Consider the following 20,005-nt stretch of genomic DNA (forward strand, 5'->3'; position numbering starts at 1 on the left):
TGCTCTTTCCTTTCCCCCTCAGACAGTGAGATTAACCTTTCCTACAGCTAATACTGCTACAACCAAAATATAAAAGGGAATGTAAAATTATAGAAGCTAGTTTTAATAACTGGGTCATACCTTCTCAAGTGCTTGACAATTTTTCCACTGTATGGTCACAAAAATAATAGAAATATTTTAATGTTATCAATTATACACTTAATGATATTTCTCTTTATGTTACTACCAACTTACCAAGAGTGAAGAAGTTGTTTTTTCACACAATAATTATCCCAAACTCCTGTATCTGCTGGTACCATTGACTCCCCTGCAAAGTAAACATACACACACACACACACACACATATATATATATATATATTCTTTTTTTTTTTTTTAAACAGTGCTGGGGATTGAACTCAGAGCCTTGCTCATGGTTCAGTGTAGGCAAGTGATAGGCAAGTGCTCTACCACTGAGCTACAACCCCAGCTTCAAATAAAACATTTAAATACTATGCTGTACTCAATCAGTGTTGATTGGTATAGTCTGACAATATTTAATACTACTTTTGTCAGAGTCATCAATGACCTCCATGTTGTTAAATCCAGTGGTCAATTTCCAGGCCTCATCCAGCAGCAGAATTTAACACAGCTGATAACACCCTCTTGTATTTTGTCCTCCAGGACACCACACTCTCCTATTTTTCTTTCTTTTGTACTAATGGTTCCTTTTCCCTGAGCTCTTAATGTTGGAGTACTCAAAGGTTCAATCCATTATTCTTCTCTTCTTTCTCTGCACTTACCCCCAAGGTGACCTCATCCAGTTTCCTAGATTTAAACGGTACACCCTCATGACTCTGGATGTTTTAAGAGATCTAAAAGTAAACTAGAGGCATCCAATATTTAAGTAATAAATTCACCCAAACACCCACCCCTTACTATAAGATCTGGATCAATGAAGAATATCTTCTTTCTTTATTAAGCAATTAATTTTTCTCCAGTTTCTTACCTGTATTCAAATCTATGCCAACCAGTTGCTTTGATTTTGAATGCTCAGCCTGAATTTTTACTAGTGTTTCCTGCAAGTCATAACCAGAATTCTGAGCCAGAACCTTTATGAATAAAAATAATAATAAATACATGTGTTAAATACCTTTACATATATATTTTAACACCAAATATAAAATTAATTCACTATTAGTCTTTTGAAAATATATCCACAATACAGTAATCATTTCCTTTTGAAGAACTCCATCCTTAAACTACATCAAAATATTGTCTATTTAGTAGTGTTTTTATTTATTTAAGCATTTCCCCTATGCACCTCACACTAAATTCTGAGGACACTTGAGTTCCCTCACCCCATTAATTTCCTTTCTTGAAAAATTCTTTTAAGTGTGGAAAAAAGGAGAATAGTATTCTTTCTCTAGTCCTCTAGCCACATGTCCCTCAATTTCTCCTAGCCACTTGCCAAAGAAAGCATATTTGCAGCCCTTTTTTGCCCCTCATCTTCAGGAAGACAGCCATGACCTGTGGTAAAAGGGAGAGAGACATCCGCACTCCAAAACAGGCTCATGTCAAGGTGGTCCCCAACAAATGGCTGATAAAGCTACCAAGAGAATAATCTGGCTATTTCATGAAACTCCTAAAAGGATCTGAGCTATTAACCCCAAAATTTCCCTGCTTGAGTGTAAAATATATAAAACTGTGTGAGGATTTACAAATTAGCACCTGTCTTTCTCCTCTGCTAACTGTTCAACAGTATGGACAATATGCAATTAAACATCTTTAGATCTAACCAGTTATTATTTGGCCAGTAGAATGGTTGTACCTTGGGAATAATGAGTAAGGCATCAGCAAAAGCTTGGACTCCAAGACGAGCTCTTCCCTTTACACTGTGCTTGTGCTTAACAAGAGCTTCAGCTATTGCCACTTCAACTGCACCAGCCCCTGGAACCACACAACCTATCCAAGGAAAAAATGATTGGCAAGATACACCATATAGGAAAAGAGAGGAAGAGGAAAATGCAATCAGCCAAGCAAACATGATCTATTACCTTGCCTACCCCTACAATATTTTTAAGTATATACAGAAGTCAAATAAATCACACAGCTGAGTAATTAGTTGTCCTACAAAGCATTATGAAATTAAATAATTAAGGATGGTAGCACTGGAGTTGTGGCTTAGTGGTAGAGCACTTGCCTAGCATGGGTGAGCACTGGATTTGATTCTAAGGACCACATATAAATAAATAAAATAAAGGTCCATCAATAACTAATAAAAATATTTTTAAAAAATAATAATTAAGCATGGTATAGATAAATGGCTATAAATATCTAATTTCATTTTTTATTTTCTGGCAAATAAATTGTAGATTTTTTTTTCACTTTCACCTTCATCTTATTCTTCTATGACTACATGGAAAAGGTAGCTATTCATAATTTATAGTAGCAGGTAATTATAATATCTGATTTGAAAACTTTTTAGGCCAAGATACTTTGGGCAGAGTTTTTGGGTTGAAATTCTTGAGACTCAATGAAGTATTTGTTGTTTGCATTAGAGCAGAACCCAAACTGCTATTGTCTCGAGAGGGGTACTTCAGCTTGGAGCCATCCATGCTCTTAACATTTGTCACAGAAAAAAATGGCAGGATGAGTCAATAAGTGAGGCACTAAGGATTTCTTTATGGACAACAAAGAAATTCACATTCAGAGGAACTGTGGGCAATCCTCACCTCTCAGGAGTTTAATGCCAAATATAAAAGTAATTCACTATTAGTCTTGTGAAAATACATCCATAATACAGGTGATGTGGCCAGATTTGACTCTCTGATTATATATATAATTTGGGGGGCAGCAGTGGGGTGGCATCCTAAGTAGATGAACCACAGTTAAAATTTTGTTGATTTGGAAAATGTTTAAAAATATTTTTGGAGATCAAATCTATGGCAACCAAGTTTCATGGCGACTACTCTGTATCTGGAGGTCAGAATATTCTTCTTTGATCAAATATCCTTAGACATAATCACCTGTGGGAAAAGTGTACAAGTTCCTCATTTGGGTGGCATTTTAATTAATAATATGTATAATCTTTTAGAAGTATACATTCAGTGTTGCTTTTCCTTAACCAAAGAAGCAAGTTTGACATAACTTGTCTCCATAGTGAGGTCTCCATTACTAAGAGTCTCTCCTCATTGGACTGTTTTAGTTTACCTGTCTCACTACCTGAGAAAAAAATTAGGTGGTCTTACTCTTCTAAGGCAAGAACTTTTCTTAAACATATCAATTTTCAAACCAGGTTATTACTTTTACATCTTCTTGTATAGTTTTATAAGACTTATGACTTATTTGAATCACAAACTTGCTTTAAAACCACCTATCTTTAAACAAAACTATACAACCACAATTGCTTCCTTTATTGCATATCCTTTTTTAAATTACTATGTCCTTTCTCCACTTCACTTTCCACATAACCACTGAAAGAATTGTTTACCCACAATGTGATTATATCCTTATATCCTGCTCACACTTTTTAAAAAGGTTCCTTGCTAAATTCAGAATATACTCAAAAGAATATTCGTATGTATAAGGTATAAAGAATAAATGTACAAATAAACAAATGAACCCATGTACCTAACTACCCAGTTTAAGAGATTACTAGTACTTTTTGAAAATGTCCCTGATCCCACCCCCCTGTGAAAACAGCATATCAAAAATTGTGGAATGCTGCTAAAACAGTAGAGAGACATCTGTACCACTAAACACCTGCATTAGAAAAGAAGAAAGTCAGGTGTGGTGGCACATGCCTGTAATCCCAGCTACTCAGGAAGCTGAGGCAGGAGGATTGCCAAATTCAAGGCTAGTCTGGACAACTTAATGAGACTCTGTCTCAAAATTTTCAAAAAAGTGGGGCTGGGGGTGTATCTCAGTGGTAGAACATTCCCATAGCATTGGTGATAACATCCTGAGTTCAATCCCCAGTATTACCAAAAAAAAAAAAAAAAGAAAAAAGAAAAGAAAGCTCTTCAAACTGATGAACTCAGCTTATACCTTAAGAAATAAGAAAGGGAACAGCAAATGAAACATAATGTAAGCAAAGGAAAGGAAACAATAAAGATCATAGTGGAAATTAATGAAATAAAAATGATAAATGTGAAAAGTGACATCAATACATATTATACCAATATTAAGATTAATAATAAAAGAATATTGTGAGCAACTTTATACCAATAAAATTTAAAACTTAGATCAGAAGTTGGAAAACTTTCTGCAAAAGGCAAGTTAATAAATATTTTAGGCTATGTAGATGATATCACCTCTTTTCCAACTATTTAACTCTCCTACTCTAACACAAAAATAACCACAGACAATACATGAACAAATGGGATGTCTGTGTTCCAATAAAACTTTACCAAAAACAGCAAGTCAGATTTAGTTCATGGGAAGAAATTTGATGGTCCCAACTTAGATGAAATGGACAAATTCTTGCAAGACACAGACTACTAAAGTCCAATAAAAAAAGAGGAAACTATAATATCCTTATATCTATTAACAATGAGATTGAATTTGTAGTTAAAAGCTGTCGCATAAAGAAAACTCCAGTTTCAGATGGTTTTACTGACAGATTCTACCAAACATTTAAGGAAGAAGTAATACCAATCCTACACACTTCAAATTTTTAAAAACCTTGAACAGGAAGAAAGACTTTCCAACTCATTCTATAAAGAGAACACTATTCTAACACCAAATAAATAAATATATAAAGGCATTACAAGAAAAAATATATAGAGACCTATACCCCTTATATAGACGTGAAAATTCTTACAGAATTTTGGTCATTCAAGTCCAACAATATATAAAAAGGCTAATCCATTTAACAGCATTATTCACAAAAGCCAAAAGGTAGCTGTGGCACAAGTTTCCACCAACAGATGAATAGATGAATAAAATGTGGTATGTACATACAATATAATAATCAATTATATTTCAATCTTAAAAAGGGAGGAAATTCTAGCTTATCCTACAACATGGATAAACTTTGATGCCATTATGTTAAGTGAAAGAAGTCAAACACAAAAGGACCAGTTGTATTATTTTATTCCCATAAGGTACATGGTGTGGTAAAATTCATAGAGAAAGAAAGTAGAATTGTGGGGGCAGCAACCCTAGTACTCTGGGTTCAATCCCCAAAACTGCAAATAAATCAATTAATTAAATTTCCATTTTCAAAAAAAAAGCAAGGGGATAGAGTAGGAATGGGAAGTTATTATTTAATGGTACAGTTTTATTTTACAAGATGAAAAATGTGTGGGTAGATCATGTAGTGGTTGTACAATAGTGTGAATGCACTTATTACTACTGGAACTATACACTCAAAAATTGTCAAACCATAAATTTTATTATACATATTTATCACAATTTAAGAATAATTAGAATAATTTTAAGTTTTAAAATTTAAGAATAATTTATTTTTAAAAAATACAAATGCATTATAACTAAGTAGTTTATTCCAAGAATGTAAACTTGATTGAATGTTTGAATCAGTATAATTTACCACTTTAAAAAACTAAAAGAAAAATAATATGATCATCTCAATAGATGCAGAAAAAGCACATGACAAATCCAGTATCTATTCTTGATTAAAAAAAAAAAAAAAACTGCAGTGCACAGTGACACAATCCTGTAATACCGACTACTCAGGAGACTGAGGAAAGGGGAAATCATAAGTTCAAGGCCAGTCTTGGCAATTTTGTGAGATCCTGTCTGAAATTAAAAAAAAAAAAAAAAAAACTAAAGGCTTGGAATGTAGCTCAGTGATAGAGCTTAGCATGCACAAGTCTTTAGGTTCAATCTCCTAATACTACAACAACAATAATAATAACAATAATAATAAATAATAAAAACTCTCATTCAACTAGATATAGAAGACAACTTCCTCAGCCTGATTAGAAAAAAAAATCTACAGCTGATAAAATATATAATGGCAAAAAATGGAATGCTTTCTATCTGTATTAATGAGCTTTTCTTTCCTTTTACAAAATACCTGAGGAAACAACTTAAAGGAAGAATGATCTATCATTTGTAACACAGTTTCAGCAGTCTTAGTGCATGGTGGGGTGGCTCCACTGCTGTGGGCTGGAGTAGGGCAGAACATCCTGGCAGAGAAGTCATGGTACAGCAGAGCTGCTCATTTTACAGAGGCCAAGAAGCCCAGGAGGAGGGGAGCTGGGGAGAAGGGCAGGCCTCAGGGACCCACTTCCTTCAACTGGGTCCCACCTCTCATATTTTCCGTCAATGATTAATCTGTTGACAGGATCAGAGCCCTCATGATCCAATTACTTCCTAAAAGCTCCATCTCTGAACATTGCTGCACTGGGAACCAAGCCTTCAACAAGTGAGGCTTTGAGAGAAATTCCAGATCCAAAATATAATGACATCTACGATTAGGAGTAAGTAAAGGATGTCCACTCTCATCATTTCTATTCAATGTTGTATTAAAGTTCTAGCCCATGAAATTAAAAAAAAGAAAGAAATGATAGTCATCCAGATCAGAAAGGAAGAAGTTAAATTGTCTTTATTAGTAGACTACATGACCATTTATATAGAAAGTTCAATGAAACTTTTATTTAAAAAGGCTATTCAGACTAACAAGTGAGTTTAGCAGGCTGTAGAATTCAAGATCAATACACATTAATCAACTGTATTTCTTCTATATGTTAGTGACTAACAGCCCGAAATTGAAATTTTAAAATATAATAGTAATCGAACTATCTGAAACACCTAGGGCTAAATCTAAAAAAAAAAGAATTTGAGAAACTCATACTAAAAACTATAAAAAATACTGATGAGATAAATTCAAGAAGACCCAAATAAAAGGAGAGAAATACTCTGCATATGAGGTGGAAGACTCAATATTGTTATCAAGTATCTCCAAAATGATCTACAGAGGTAATGAAATTCCAACCAAAATCCCAACAGTCTTTTTAAAAAAAAAAAACTTGACAAGCTGATTCTAAAATTCATATGCGAAGGACTTCGATAACAAAATAACTTGAAAAAGAACAAAATGTGAGGCTTAACACTAATGATCTAAAGACATATATAGCCATTAAGACAGTATAATATTAACATTAAGACAAATAAATCCATGAAACAGAATAAAGAACACAGAAATAGAATCACAAAAATATGGACAACTGATTTTTTTTTTTTTTTTTTTTAGTATGGGGGATTGAACCCTGGAGCACTTAAGCACTAAGCCACATCCCAAGCCTTTTTCTATTTTTTTTTTTTTACTTTGAGGCCTCTAACTTGAGATCTCCCTACCTCAACCTCCCCAGTCACTGGGATCACAGATCACCTCATCCAGCTGGACAACTGATTTTTAATAAAGATGCCAAGGGAATTTGGTGGTGAAACATGTTCTTTTCAAGAAATGGGGCTAAAACAATGTAACACTTATACGTGAAAAAAATGAGCATGGATCCATATCCTGAACTATATACAAAAATTAACTTGAAATGAATCATAGACCTACTGCTTCCTGATTGTTGTGTCCTGAACTGCTTTCCTCTACCATACCCTTCCACCACAATGTGCTGTGCCTCATCTCTGGTCCACAGCAATGGAGTTGGCCACCTAGGACTGACACCTCTGAATTGAAGGCCATTCCAACATAGATAGATTGATATATAGATAGATAGATAGATTGATTGATTGATAATATTTTAGTCCTGATGAAGACTTACAATTTGTCATCAAAAGGCAGCCATGGAGGGCTGGGGTTGGGGCTCAGCGGTAGAGCACTTGCCTAGCACGTGCAAGGCCCTGGGTTCCATCCTCAGCACCATGTAACAATAAATAAATAAAATAAAGGTATTGTGTCCAACTACAACTAAAAAATAAATTTTTTTTTTAAAAAGGCAGCCATGGATCTCTGCTACAAAGCAGTGTCTGTTAAACACCTTCCACTGCCATTAGGAATGCAGCAGAGCTATTCTCTGAAATGAATAACTCCACATTCAAAAGAGGTTTTCAAAAGATGCTGGGAACTAAATAGATTAAGATGAACTGAAGACACAGAAAACCGGTATGTTTACAGAATAAGTAGTTTTAGTCATTTAATGTTATAATAAATGTATTTGGCTATGACATGCTGCTCTCCCATGAAGCACCATGAAAGAAAGAAAGAAATCAAGCAAGCAAGTAAGCAAAGACCTAAATGTAAACCTTAAGACAATAACATTTTAAAAAGAAAAAAATAAGAGAAATTTTGTGACCCTAGGTTAGGTAAATATTTCTTAGATACCATACCACAAGTATAATCTGTGAAAGAAAGAAAACTGATCTTAGACCTCCTCAAAATTAAGAACTTCCGTTTGAAACACACTCTTTAGAGAATAACAAGCTATGGGCAGAGAAGGATAAAACTCTACAGATCATATATCTGACAAAGTACTTGAATCTATAACATAAAAGAACTTTTAAACTCAACAATAAGAAAACAATCTAATTTTCAAAAAGGACAAAAAATTGAACAGAAACCTTATGAAGGATACATGGATAACAAGCACATAAAAAGATGTTCAACATCAATAATCATTGGGAAATGCACATTAAAACCCTAATTTGTTTGTTTGTTTAATATTCAAAAGGCTAAAACAGCCTATCATATCAAGTATTGATGAGAATAACAGGAATGTTCATACACTGATTATGGGTGTAATGTAAAGGTGACAAAACAGTTTGTCAATTTCTAAAAAATTAAATATATACCTATCATAGCCATTGGATTCCTAGGCATTTATCCAATAAATAAATATCTGTAAAAGACTTATTCATGGCAGCTATATTTATAATAGCCAAGAACTGGAACTAACTAAATTCCATTAACAGGTGAATGGATAAATTATAGTATATTCACACAAAGGAATCCTATTTAACAATAAAACAGAATCAACCACAGAAAGATAAAATATTTCAAAATAATCAATCAGTATCAAAGAAGTTATACTAAGGGCTGGGGTTGTAGCTCAGTGGTAGATCATTTGCCTAGCATGTGTGAGGCACTGGGTTCGATTCTCAGCACCGCATATAAATAAATGAATAAAATTAAGGCCCATCAACATCTAAAAAAAAATTTTAAAAAAGAAGCTATACTAAAACAAGAGAACAGGGGCTGGGGTTGTGTCTCAGTGGTACAGCACCTGCCTTGCATATGGAGGCACTGGGTTCGATTCTCAGCACTGCATGTAAATAAATGAATAAAATAAAAGTCTATCAACAACTAAAAAGAATTTTAAAAAATAAATAAAACAAGAGAACATACTATATTATTGCATTCATATAAAGTATTACAGAAGGCAAACTCATCTGTAATGACAGAAAGCAGACCAATGAATGCCTGGAGATGGGGTGGCATGGGGAGAAGCAGAGGGAGGAATTATCAATAGGCACTGAGGAACATTTTTGGGGTGATGGATATGTTTATTATCTCAATTGAGATGATGGTCAGGGGTGTTCACTTTAAATATGTGCGATTCCTTATGTCAATTATATCTTAATAAAATTCTTTAAAAAAATAAGTGGTTGAAGTGATAAAGAAAAATAGTAGTTTATTCATCCATCTATGTATTCTGAATTCTAAGAATTGAGTGTAACTATCAAAGGCTTCAAGAGTCTATCAAAAGTAACTACAAAAATTTGGTATGCTGGTGCATGCCTGTAATCCTAGTGACTTCAGAGGCTAAGGCAGGAGTATCTCCACATTTGACGTCAGCCTGGGCAACTTAGTAAGACCCTGTCTTAAACTAAAATAATAAAAAGGGTTATAGATGTAGCTCAGTGCTAAAGTGCCCCTGGGTTCAATCCCCAAAATAGCAACAATATTTTTCTGACTATAAAAAGCAGACAGTGACCCATATATAAAGCCCCATATTATTTCCAATTAGGAACTAATATATTTTCTCTTTTTTTGGTAATGAAATCTATGTATATTCTGGTAACTTAAATATTAATAGTGATTCATAGTGGTTAAATATTAATATTGATTATTATATTTGCTATTATTTATATTCTTTTCTCTAGGTTCTAACTTTCCACTTCAACTTTAATTTTACATTATTTCATATCTGTTTCTGCTTATCAAACAAATCTAACCATTATTTATGTTTCTTATCTTTCTCACATGCCATAAAATTCAACCTCTTAGAGTGTACTTTTCAGTATTTTAAAAAATATATTGCCAGGCATGGTGGCGCATGCCTAAATCCCAGCGGCTTGGGAAGCTGAGGCAGAAGATCACAGCCTCACCAACTTAGCAAGGCCCAAAGCAACTCAGTGAGACCGTGTCTCTAAATAAAATACAAAAAAGGGCTGGGGATGTGGCTCAGTGGTTAAGTGCCCCTGAGTTCAATCCCTGGTGCCAAAAAAAAAAATTATATATATATAAAAAATATATTTACAACACATTGCAATCAGGCTGGGGTGGTGGCTCAGTGGTAAAGCATTTGCCTAGTATGTGTGAGGCACTGGGTTCGTTTCTCAGCACCACATATAAATAAATAAAATAAAGGTCCATTGACAACTAAAAAATATTTAAAAAAAAAGACTGCAATCATCACCACTGATTTCAGAACATTTTAGCATCCCTCCCCCCGCCAAAAAAATCCCTGTGCCCATTAGCAATCACTCTTCTCCCCTTCCCAGTCCTTGGCAATCATTAATCTCCTTTTTGTCTATGTGCACTTGTCATTCTTGGACATTTCACATAAATGAAAGCATATAGGAGGACTTTTGTATCTGGATTCTTTGACCTAGCAATGTTTTCAAGGTTCATCCATGTTGTAATGTATACCAGTACTTTATAATACTCTTATCATGAAAATACCACATTTTTTATTCATTTATCAGCCAATGCACATTTGGATTGTTTCCATGTTTAGCTATTTTGAATAATGCTGCCATGAACATTTGTGGGAAAGTTTTTGTGTGAACATGTTTTCAACCCTCTTACATATATCCCTAAGACTTGTTCGGTCATACAGTAACTACATATTTAATTTTTTGAGGAACTACATGTCTTCCAACACTTTCCATTAGCAATGCATTCAGTTTCCAGTTTCTCTACATTCTGTCTACATTCTGTTGTCCAGCTTTTTTATTATAGCCATCTCAGAGGTTGAGAAAGAGTACCTCTTTGTGGTTTTGATTTTCATCTCCCTAATGACTGGTGATGTTGAACATCTTTTCATGTGCCTATCATCCTACTTTAAATAAGTTATCTACCCCAAATCCTTTTCAGAAGAAAGTTGGTTATAAATTATTAATAAATAATAAATGCTAATATTCCTTCCTAATTTTTTCATAAAATAATACTGCACCTGAGGTAACAGAATGAATTCTAGCTATAAAAATTTTCATGCTTTTAAAAATAAACTTCTAAGGCTGGGGCTGTAGGTCAGTGGCAGAGCACTTGCCTAGCACTTGTGAGGCACTGGGTTTGATTCTCAGCACCACATAAAAATAAATAAAGGCATACTTTCCAGCTATAACTACAAAAAAATTAATAAAATACAAATAGACTTTTAAAAGTAAATAGTGACATTATAAGTCAAGTACTTTTTCATTTCATAAACTAATTAGGGAGGACAGCAGAATATTAAGAACATTTCAAAGGAAAACTCTGTGTTTGTTTTTTTTTGCAGGGGGGTTGCATACCGGGGATTGAACTCAGGGGCACTCAACCACTGAGCCATATCCCCAGCCCTATTTTGTATTTTATTTAGAGACAGGGTCTCACTGAGTTGCTTAGCACCTCACTTTTGCTAAGGCTGGCTTTGAACTCATGATCCTCCTACCTCAGCCTCCTGAGCTGCTGGGATTACAGGCATGCACCACTGTGCCCAGCAGGAAAAATATTTACAACCCAAACAACACACGGTCCAAAGTGAAATGAAAAAATACTAACAATTCTTATCTTTTGAAATACCATATATATCATGACAGATTTATTACTAATTAAAAAATATGTGAGGTCCATATCCATCACAAAAAGACCTTACCATCTTCAATGGCATTTTTGATGGCACGAAGTCCATCTCTTAGGGCATCCTTGATTTGTGTAAGAGTATGCTTATTTGGTCCTTTGACCAACAAGGTGACAGAGCGAGGGTTAACACAGTCCTCAATAAAAGTGAACTTTTCTTCACCCTAAAGAACGACACAAGAATTTCAGGCTGGGGATGTAGCTCAGGGGTAGAACGCTTGTGGAGCATGTGTGAGACCCTAGGTTCCATCCTCAGCACCCTCCTCCCCCCGACACACACACAGATATAACTTTAATATTCAATGTCATTATGAAATCAAGACTTATTTTATATGAGAATCTATTCTTCATGTGAATTTTTCTTAAGTATAACTAAAAATATATTTAAAAGTAAGTTGTGGCCGAGCGCGGTGGCGCACGCCTGTAATCCCAGGGGCTTGGAGGCTGAGACAGGAGAACTGCGAGTTCAAAGCCAGTCTTAGCAACTGCGAGGCACTAAACAACTGTGTGAGAACCTATCTCTAAATAAAATATACAAAACAGGGCTGGGGATGTGGTTCAGTGGTTGAGTACCCCCGAGTTCAATTCACAGTACCCCAAAAAAAATAAATAAATGAATAAATTGTATTTGAACTCTTAAAAATATTTAGGTAAATAAATTGCAAAGTCTGTCCTATAGATTTCAAAATGCAAAATATGAATTAAAAAGTTAGTATTTTTAAAAAAGGCTTAGTATTCACTTTATAACAACTATTTTTAAATATTATTTTAGTTGTAGATGGACACAATACCTTTATTTTACTTATTTATTGGTGCTGAGGATTGAACCCAGTTCCTCACACATGCTAGGCAAGCGCTCCACCATTGAGCTACAACCCCAGCCCTATAACAATTATTCACAAAAATACTCACTAGTGTGTACTCATATACAAGACCAGCATGTCCCAAGCATTCTGCATTTAGGTCTTCAAGAGAATTCACAGCCACTCCACCACAAGCAAGAGAGAGTCTGAAATTACATAGTTTTGGTTATGGAAAACATAAAGGCTAATTTCTTAAAGATGAAAGGATCTAACATAGAAGATTACATAGTTGCTGTGTTATATTATTTGGGGGCAATTTGTTTACTTTTTAGTTGACAAATAAATGTATTTAAAACATACAACATGATATTTTGAAATTTTACCCACACACACACACACACACAGCAAAATGGCTAAATCTAGCTAATTAACAGATGCATTAACTTTCGTAGTTATCATTTTTATGGTGACAACACTTAAAAATCTAGTCTTAGCATTTTCAACAATACGTATATTATTAACTACAGTCACTATGTTGTACAATAGATCCTTGAATTTATTCTTCCTAACAGAAATTTGTATACTTTGACCTACATCTTCTAAACCCCCAAACTTCCTAGCCTCTGGTAAACTACCATTCTCCTATCTACCCCACCCTACCATACTGGGGATTTAATCCAGGGGTGCTTTATCACTGAGTTACCATCCCCAGCCCTTTCAATTCTTTATTTTGAAACAGGTCTCACTAAGTTGCTTAAGACCTCACTAAGTCGCTGAGATTGGCCTCGAACTTGAAATTCTTCTACCCTAAACTCCTGAGTTGCTAGGATTACAGGTGTGTGCCTTTGTTACGATTTTCTCTCTACTTCTATGACTGCAACATTATTAGACTCCACATATAAGTGAGATCACATCCCATTGCATTGTTTTTAAAATCTCTCTTAAAAATATGAAAACCTTCCTTGTACTTGACTCTAATTTTACAATTTCAACTGTTTATTAAAATTAAGAACAAAATTTGGAATTCGTACACTACTATTTTGTTCAACAATGTTTACTTATAAACTAAAAGGATTAAACATGGAATAACTTCAGTTTGTTTAAAGAAGTTGGGATGTATAATGCACAAGCTTACCTTTCCATATTTCTTCTTTTGGCTCTTCGAAGAGCTACTATTCCATGTTTTGCAAGAACATCTAAGGAAAATGGATCAATTCCCTATAATTAAATAACACAAAAATTGTAAACTTTATTCTGTGCTGTATATCAAACCCATGCTAGGCAAGCACTCTACCACTGAGCTACTCTCCTAGGCATAAACATATTTTAAACGAGCATTTCTCAAACTTTTTCATCTCAGTATCACTTTATACTCTTAAAAATTAAGAACCCAAAGAGCTTTTGTTTATATGAGCTATATCTGTTTATCATAAATTAAAATTAATAAATTTAAAAATATTTGATAACCATTAAAATAATATACCTATTTTATGTTAACATAATATTTTTTAATAAAAATTTACTATACTTTCCAAAATGATTTACATGAAAATGATTTACATTTTTGCAAATCTCTTTAATGTCTGTCTAAATAAAAGACAGGTAGATTCTCATATTTGTTTCTGCATTCGGTTTGGTATAATATGCTGTTTTGGTTCAGATACATAAAGAACTCTGGCCCCACCACATAGATAAAAATTGGAAAGAGAAATATTTTTAAAGACTTTTCAGCTGCACATGCCTGTTATCCTAGTGACTCAAGAGGCTGAGGCAGGAGGATCACAAGTTTAAGGCCAATATCAGCAACACAGGGAGGCCCTAAGTAATTTAGTGAGGCTCTAAGCAACTTAGTGAGACCTTGTCTCAATCAATCAATCAATCAATAAAAGGGGATGGGGGTGGGAATATGGCTCAGTACTTATATGCCCTTGGGTTCAATCCCTAAAAGCCTTTTCAGACAACTAGGTATTCTTCTCTGATACTGTATATGTTATGGTTTAGATGTGAGATATCCCCCAAAAGCTCACATATGACACAATGCAAGTGTTTAGAGCTGAATTGATTAGGGGATTAACTAAGTGGTTTAAGTGAACGCAGGTAGAGTGTGACTAGAGGAAGTGGGTCATTGGGGGTCTTCTTTTGAGGTACATATTTCTTATCTGGTGAGTTGAGTTTCTCTCTGCTTTGATATGGGAGATTGAACCCACAGGTGTTCTCCCTCAAAGCTACATCCCCAATCTTTTTAATTTTTATTTTGAGACACAGTCTCACTATGTTGCCAAGGCTGGCCTCAAATTTGCAATCCTTCTGCCTCAAGCCTCTTAAGTCACTGGAATTACAGGCCTGCATCACTATGCTCAAACATTGGTCTTATACTTTAAAATGCATTATTTATCTATGTGTTATTTTGAAAAATCCTGCATGTTTAGTCATTTATTAAATATTGATTAACTTGGGGCTGGGGTTGTGGCTCAGCGGTAGAGCACTCGTCTCGTGTGCGCGGGACCCTGGGTTCGATCCTCAGTACTACGTAAAAAAATGAATGAGTGAAATAAAGGTATTGTGTCCAACTATAAAATAAATATTAAAAAAATATATTGATTATATACAGGATACTTAACTACATTCGACTCATATGTTACCACTGGCAACAAACACTGTCAGGTATTTTCCTTGAAGTGATAGAATTGCTTCATTCATTTCTCAGAAAAATCTTCCAAATACCCAAATCTAAATAATATATAGTTTGTCAATCAGTCATTCTTTCAAGCTAAAAATGAATAAAAGTAACTAGTTTAGCTCACAGATCAATCATTCAAGGGTTTCCTTCAAGACAGCCATCCCATTTTGGTATTTTAGTAGAAGTTCTCTTTGTGTATTTCATATTTTATCACTCAAGATTTATAAAAGAATGCATTAAGGATCAAAATTTAATAAAACTTACTAGTGTTACCGTTTGATCAAAACATTCATAAATGAAACTGCCTTTCTTTTTTCTGCAAGTATGTGGTGGTGTGGCATAAAGACGATGAGGACTGCCAGGATGGTTGGAGCTGCTGCCTTCATTTGTACTAAGGTGCTGGCAGTTTTATCTACCATTGCTTTTGCACCATCATTGCAAATGTCAACACAATGTGAAAGGATTATTAATATAAAAATAGTTTTAACATCTGAGTCCCTGTAAGGGTCCTTGGAACCCTCAGGGTCCATAAAGCACACTTTGAGAAATACTGAAAAAAACTTACAAATAATTAAAATCTAAATGTTTTTTTTTCCTCACCTTTTGATTAATGACAACAAATCCTTTATTGGTCTCAGAACAGACTTTCTCTTTCAGGTCTATTATTTTTTGTACTCTATCTTCAATAAATTTCCTTTCAGCTTTTACCAATTTCTCTTTCTCTTCTGCAGTCTTGTAAAAGAAACCAGAGTTCACCTCTCTAAAAGATTAATAAAAACAAGATAAAGACAGAGGGAAAGAAGGAAACAGAAGAAATCTGGGAGGGAAGAGATTTTAAAACACTTTTAGAAAAAACAGTTTAAAAATTTATAAAGAGAAATTATCACTTACGTTTTTTCATATTCTAGTGACACATTGCAAGTAAGAATAAATGCATCTCTTACTTGCTTTTTCATATCTGGATGACGGGCACCATGATCCAAAACTAATCCTCGGATCAACCTATTAAAACATGCAGTTTCTTACTTTGAATATACGCTCTAAAATTTGACATAAATTATACTCAAATTTAAATACAAAACAGCCAAGGCACACATTGTTTCTTTGTGAAAACTTCAAAATCTAACATATAATTAGTAAAATCAGAAAAGAGAATCTATTTTAACATAGTATGACTGTGAACTCACAATGAAAAGTCAAACCAGAATTATTCTCTAAGTTCTACAGCTCAAAAACATGACACCACTGATCAAGTAATGAAAGGAAGGTATAAAATGAAGCTCTTAGGAAAAATCTGTTCAAGATAATTACATGAAACAACTAAAACTGTTAACCTAAATATCTAACAATAGGATATTGCTCAGCAATGACCCAACTATTTGATGGTCACAAATACTATGTAACAGAGTTGGGCATAGTGATGCACACCTTAATCCCAGTAACTCAGGAGGCTGAAGCAGGAGGATCCCAAGTTTGAGGCCAGCTTGGGCAACACAGAGAGAACCTATCTCAAAATAAAAACTTAAAAATGGCTGGGGATGTAGCTCGGTGGTAAAGGACTCATAGATTCAATCCCCAGCACCAAAATAATAATAAGGTGGAAAAATATTTACAAGATAGTTGATAATCACTGAATGACAATTTGCATTTAAAGCATGAGTGTAACTATACTTATAAAGAAATAAGGATCTTGACATTAAAAAGGAAAAATATAACCCCCTAGGCTTTCATGGTAGGAATTTAGTGGGGCACTTTTTTTCTGTTTGCCAAATATTCTTTCTAAAGTACACATTTTTATAACTTGTAAAACTGATTTACACACACTTAGGGGATAGCATTTCTACTTAAGAATCTTTTAGAAAACCAATATTTGTCACACCTTAAAGAAATTATTTTTAAATAATTCAACGTACTTATAAGGAAGTTTTCAAATGTTTAATACAACTAGATTACTACAACTCCTGAGTGAGAAGATGTTTTATTTAGGAAGAAACTAAACATTCAATGTTCTCCACTTTCTAAGCCTCCTTCATGCTTCCTGTCTCATCACTCTCATCAAGTGACCTTGTTTCTTTGAGAAAACAGAAACATTGTCCCATCACTACCTTTAGCAATCCTACTGCTATGAATGAAGTATTCACCCTCCTCTGTAAGGTTAATCTCTCTGCTTATTTATTGAACTCTATTCCCCTCTCTGTTCCGGCATTGTCTCCTATATCAATTCTTCTTTCCTATCAGAACATCCTTATCAGCATACAAATTTGCTATGATAGAGCCCATCATTTTTTTGTTTTTTAAAAACAAAACAAAAACTTCTCCATGAGCTCCATTCCAGTATTTTCTTCTATTTCTTTGCTCCACTTTGAAGCTAAACTCCTCTGGTTGGTCCACATTTGCATTTCCACTTCTTCCAAACTCTTCTCTCTCGAGCTCACCTTCAATATGACTTTCATCTCTACCTCTTTAGAAGCAGCTCTCATTAAAGAAACCAAAAACTGTTTTCCAAATATAACAATAAATTTTCAGTTTATAACAATATACTTAAACTTTCAGCAACATACAACAAAGCTGCTTTTTCTCTCCTTAACATACCTTCTGCTTTTGGTTTCTGGGGCACTACTCTCTTGGGTATCCCACTTCAGTGACCACTGCTTCTCAGCTTCCTTTATGAATCTTCATCTTTTCAAACTCTGGGCATTAGAATTCCCAAGCCTCAATCTTTAAACTTCCTCTTTTCTCTATTTTTATTCACCTCCCAGGTGATCTCATTTACTCTCATGGCTTTAAGTCATCTATATATTGATGATTCTCAAATACATATTTCCAGTCCAATCCTGAACTCCAAACATCACACCAACTGCCTACTCAACATCTCCACAGGATACTTACAGTCATCTCAAACATAACATTCCCCAAAATGAACTCATTTATTTCCCCAAACTTGTTCCTCTCACTCTTCTCCATCGCAAGATACAGTGTATCTACTTTTCCAGCTGATCATACAAAAACCCCTTGACTTTTATTTCTATCTCATTTTACGCAGAACCATTGCCAAATCCTACTGCCTCTTCCTTCTAAAATATGCCCTGAACTAAACCATTTTCATTTTTAACCTGAACTATATTAACAAATTCCTAATTGCTCTCCTGTTTATTCCCCTCCCCCACCTTCCAACTTGCTCTAAAGTGTATTCTCCACACAAAACAACTACAGATATCCTTCTGAAATATAAATCAAGAACTTGCTATCTTCAATAACAGTAGGCTAATTTGGACCAACCCTATGACCAAAAACTAAATAATGCTGTATTACAAACCAAAACTTAACAACACTGAACATGTACAAGACAGTAGATTACAAGACCAAAACTAAAAACAAAACAGGAACTGCAGGTATTTTTATTCTAAAGTTATTTGACATGCCAGACAAATATAAACTTTAGTTCCAATAACTTCACAATGAAATGGGACAAAATTAAAAGCCCAGTGATCATCCAAAGTGGTGAGTCTAATAGGAGATCTTCACATTGAGCTTAGATCCCAAAAGGCTACATACTCAGGGTCATACAGAAGGATGAGCTAGAAATAATCAGTCCTCACATGAACTGGCATTAAGAATTCATATCAAATGAATATGCCAAAAAAGTCTCAAGCTTTAAATTTTAAGTAGTCCTTGGGCTCCCAACATAAGTGAATGCAAATCCTCTTTCCAGAAAGGCACCTTCATCCTAGGTCTCAAATTCTTTCTTTCTTTTTTTTTTTTTTTTTTTGGTACTGGGCATTGAACTCAGTGGCACTCAACCATTGAGCATCATCCCCAGCCCTGTTTTGTATTTTATTTAGAGACAGAGTCTCACTGACTTGCTTAGTGCCTCGCCATTGCTGAGGCTGGCTTTGAACCCGAGATCCTCCTGTCTCACCCTTCGAGCTGCTGGGATTAAAAGCATGCACCACTGCTCCCAGCCTCTGAAATTATTTTTACAAATACTTCTTTCAAGCGCAATGAATGGCACATACGGAAACAAAGCACGATGAGCAAGAACTAGAAAAATATAATTAACACCTGAAACAAGCCAAAATTTAAGATATTATCAGATATAAATTCTATGCTTTAAAGAGTTTATTTAAAGGTAATTTTGGAAAGATCCGCAGGGAACAGAAAATCATAAGCGACAAGCAGATTCAAGGAAGAACAAAATATAACTTCTATAAGTAAGTACATAAAGAAATACACACATGTATACACCACCGTTAAATTTTTTACAAACAAGATGGGCACAGTGGCACATGCCTACAATTCCAACACTCAGAAAGCGCAAGCTGGAGGATCACTTGAGTTCATGAGTTCAAGATTAGCCTGGGCAACAAAGCGAGACCTTGGCTCAAAAAAAAACAAAACAAAACTTTTTTTTTTTTTTTTTCCAAGGGAGCAACAGACATGTGCTGCAGTCTGGCTGGGCACAATTCACCAGCCACTTATCAAGCAGAAATGAACTTTA

General features: G+C 34.6%; 2 protein-coding genes across 4 annotated transcripts in view; both read right to left on the reverse strand.

Annotated features, from left to right (window-relative positions):
- LOC114082774 (E3 ubiquitin-protein ligase rififylin) overlaps positions 1-20,005 on the reverse strand; it is a 786,130-nt gene that overhangs the window by 646,661 nt on the left and 119,464 nt on the right. The window lies entirely within an intron of this gene.
- Positions 1-20,005, reverse strand: part of LOC114082782 (T-complex protein 1 subunit zeta-2) — a 52,125-nt gene that overhangs the window by 857 nt on the left and 31,263 nt on the right. For 2 of the 3 annotated variants that reach the window (XM_071607159.1, XM_034635366.2), the window contains exons 6-13: positions 16,399-16,509; positions 16,108-16,267; positions 13,963-14,045; positions 12,937-13,033; positions 12,041-12,188; positions 1,810-1,943; positions 988-1,090; positions 235-307 (exon numbers count right to left, since the gene is read on the reverse strand). In XM_071607159.1, coding sequence (XP_071463260.1) covers positions 235-307; positions 988-1,090; positions 1,810-1,943; positions 12,041-12,188; positions 12,937-13,033; positions 13,963-14,045; positions 16,108-16,267; positions 16,399-16,509 — 909 coding nt within the window. The remainder of the gene's footprint in view (positions 1-234; positions 308-987; positions 1,091-1,809; positions 1,944-12,040; positions 12,189-12,936; positions 13,034-13,962; positions 14,046-16,107; positions 16,268-16,398; positions 16,510-20,005) is intronic. The other variant, XM_071607158.1, reaches the window with a different exon arrangement.

Source organism: Marmota flaviventris, assembly GCF_047511675.1.
Source record: "Marmota flaviventris isolate mMarFla1 chromosome 17 unlocalized genomic scaffold, mMarFla1.hap1 SUPER_17_unloc_1, whole genome shotgun sequence".
Taxonomy (NCBI): domain Eukaryota; kingdom Metazoa; phylum Chordata; class Mammalia; order Rodentia; family Sciuridae; genus Marmota; species Marmota flaviventris.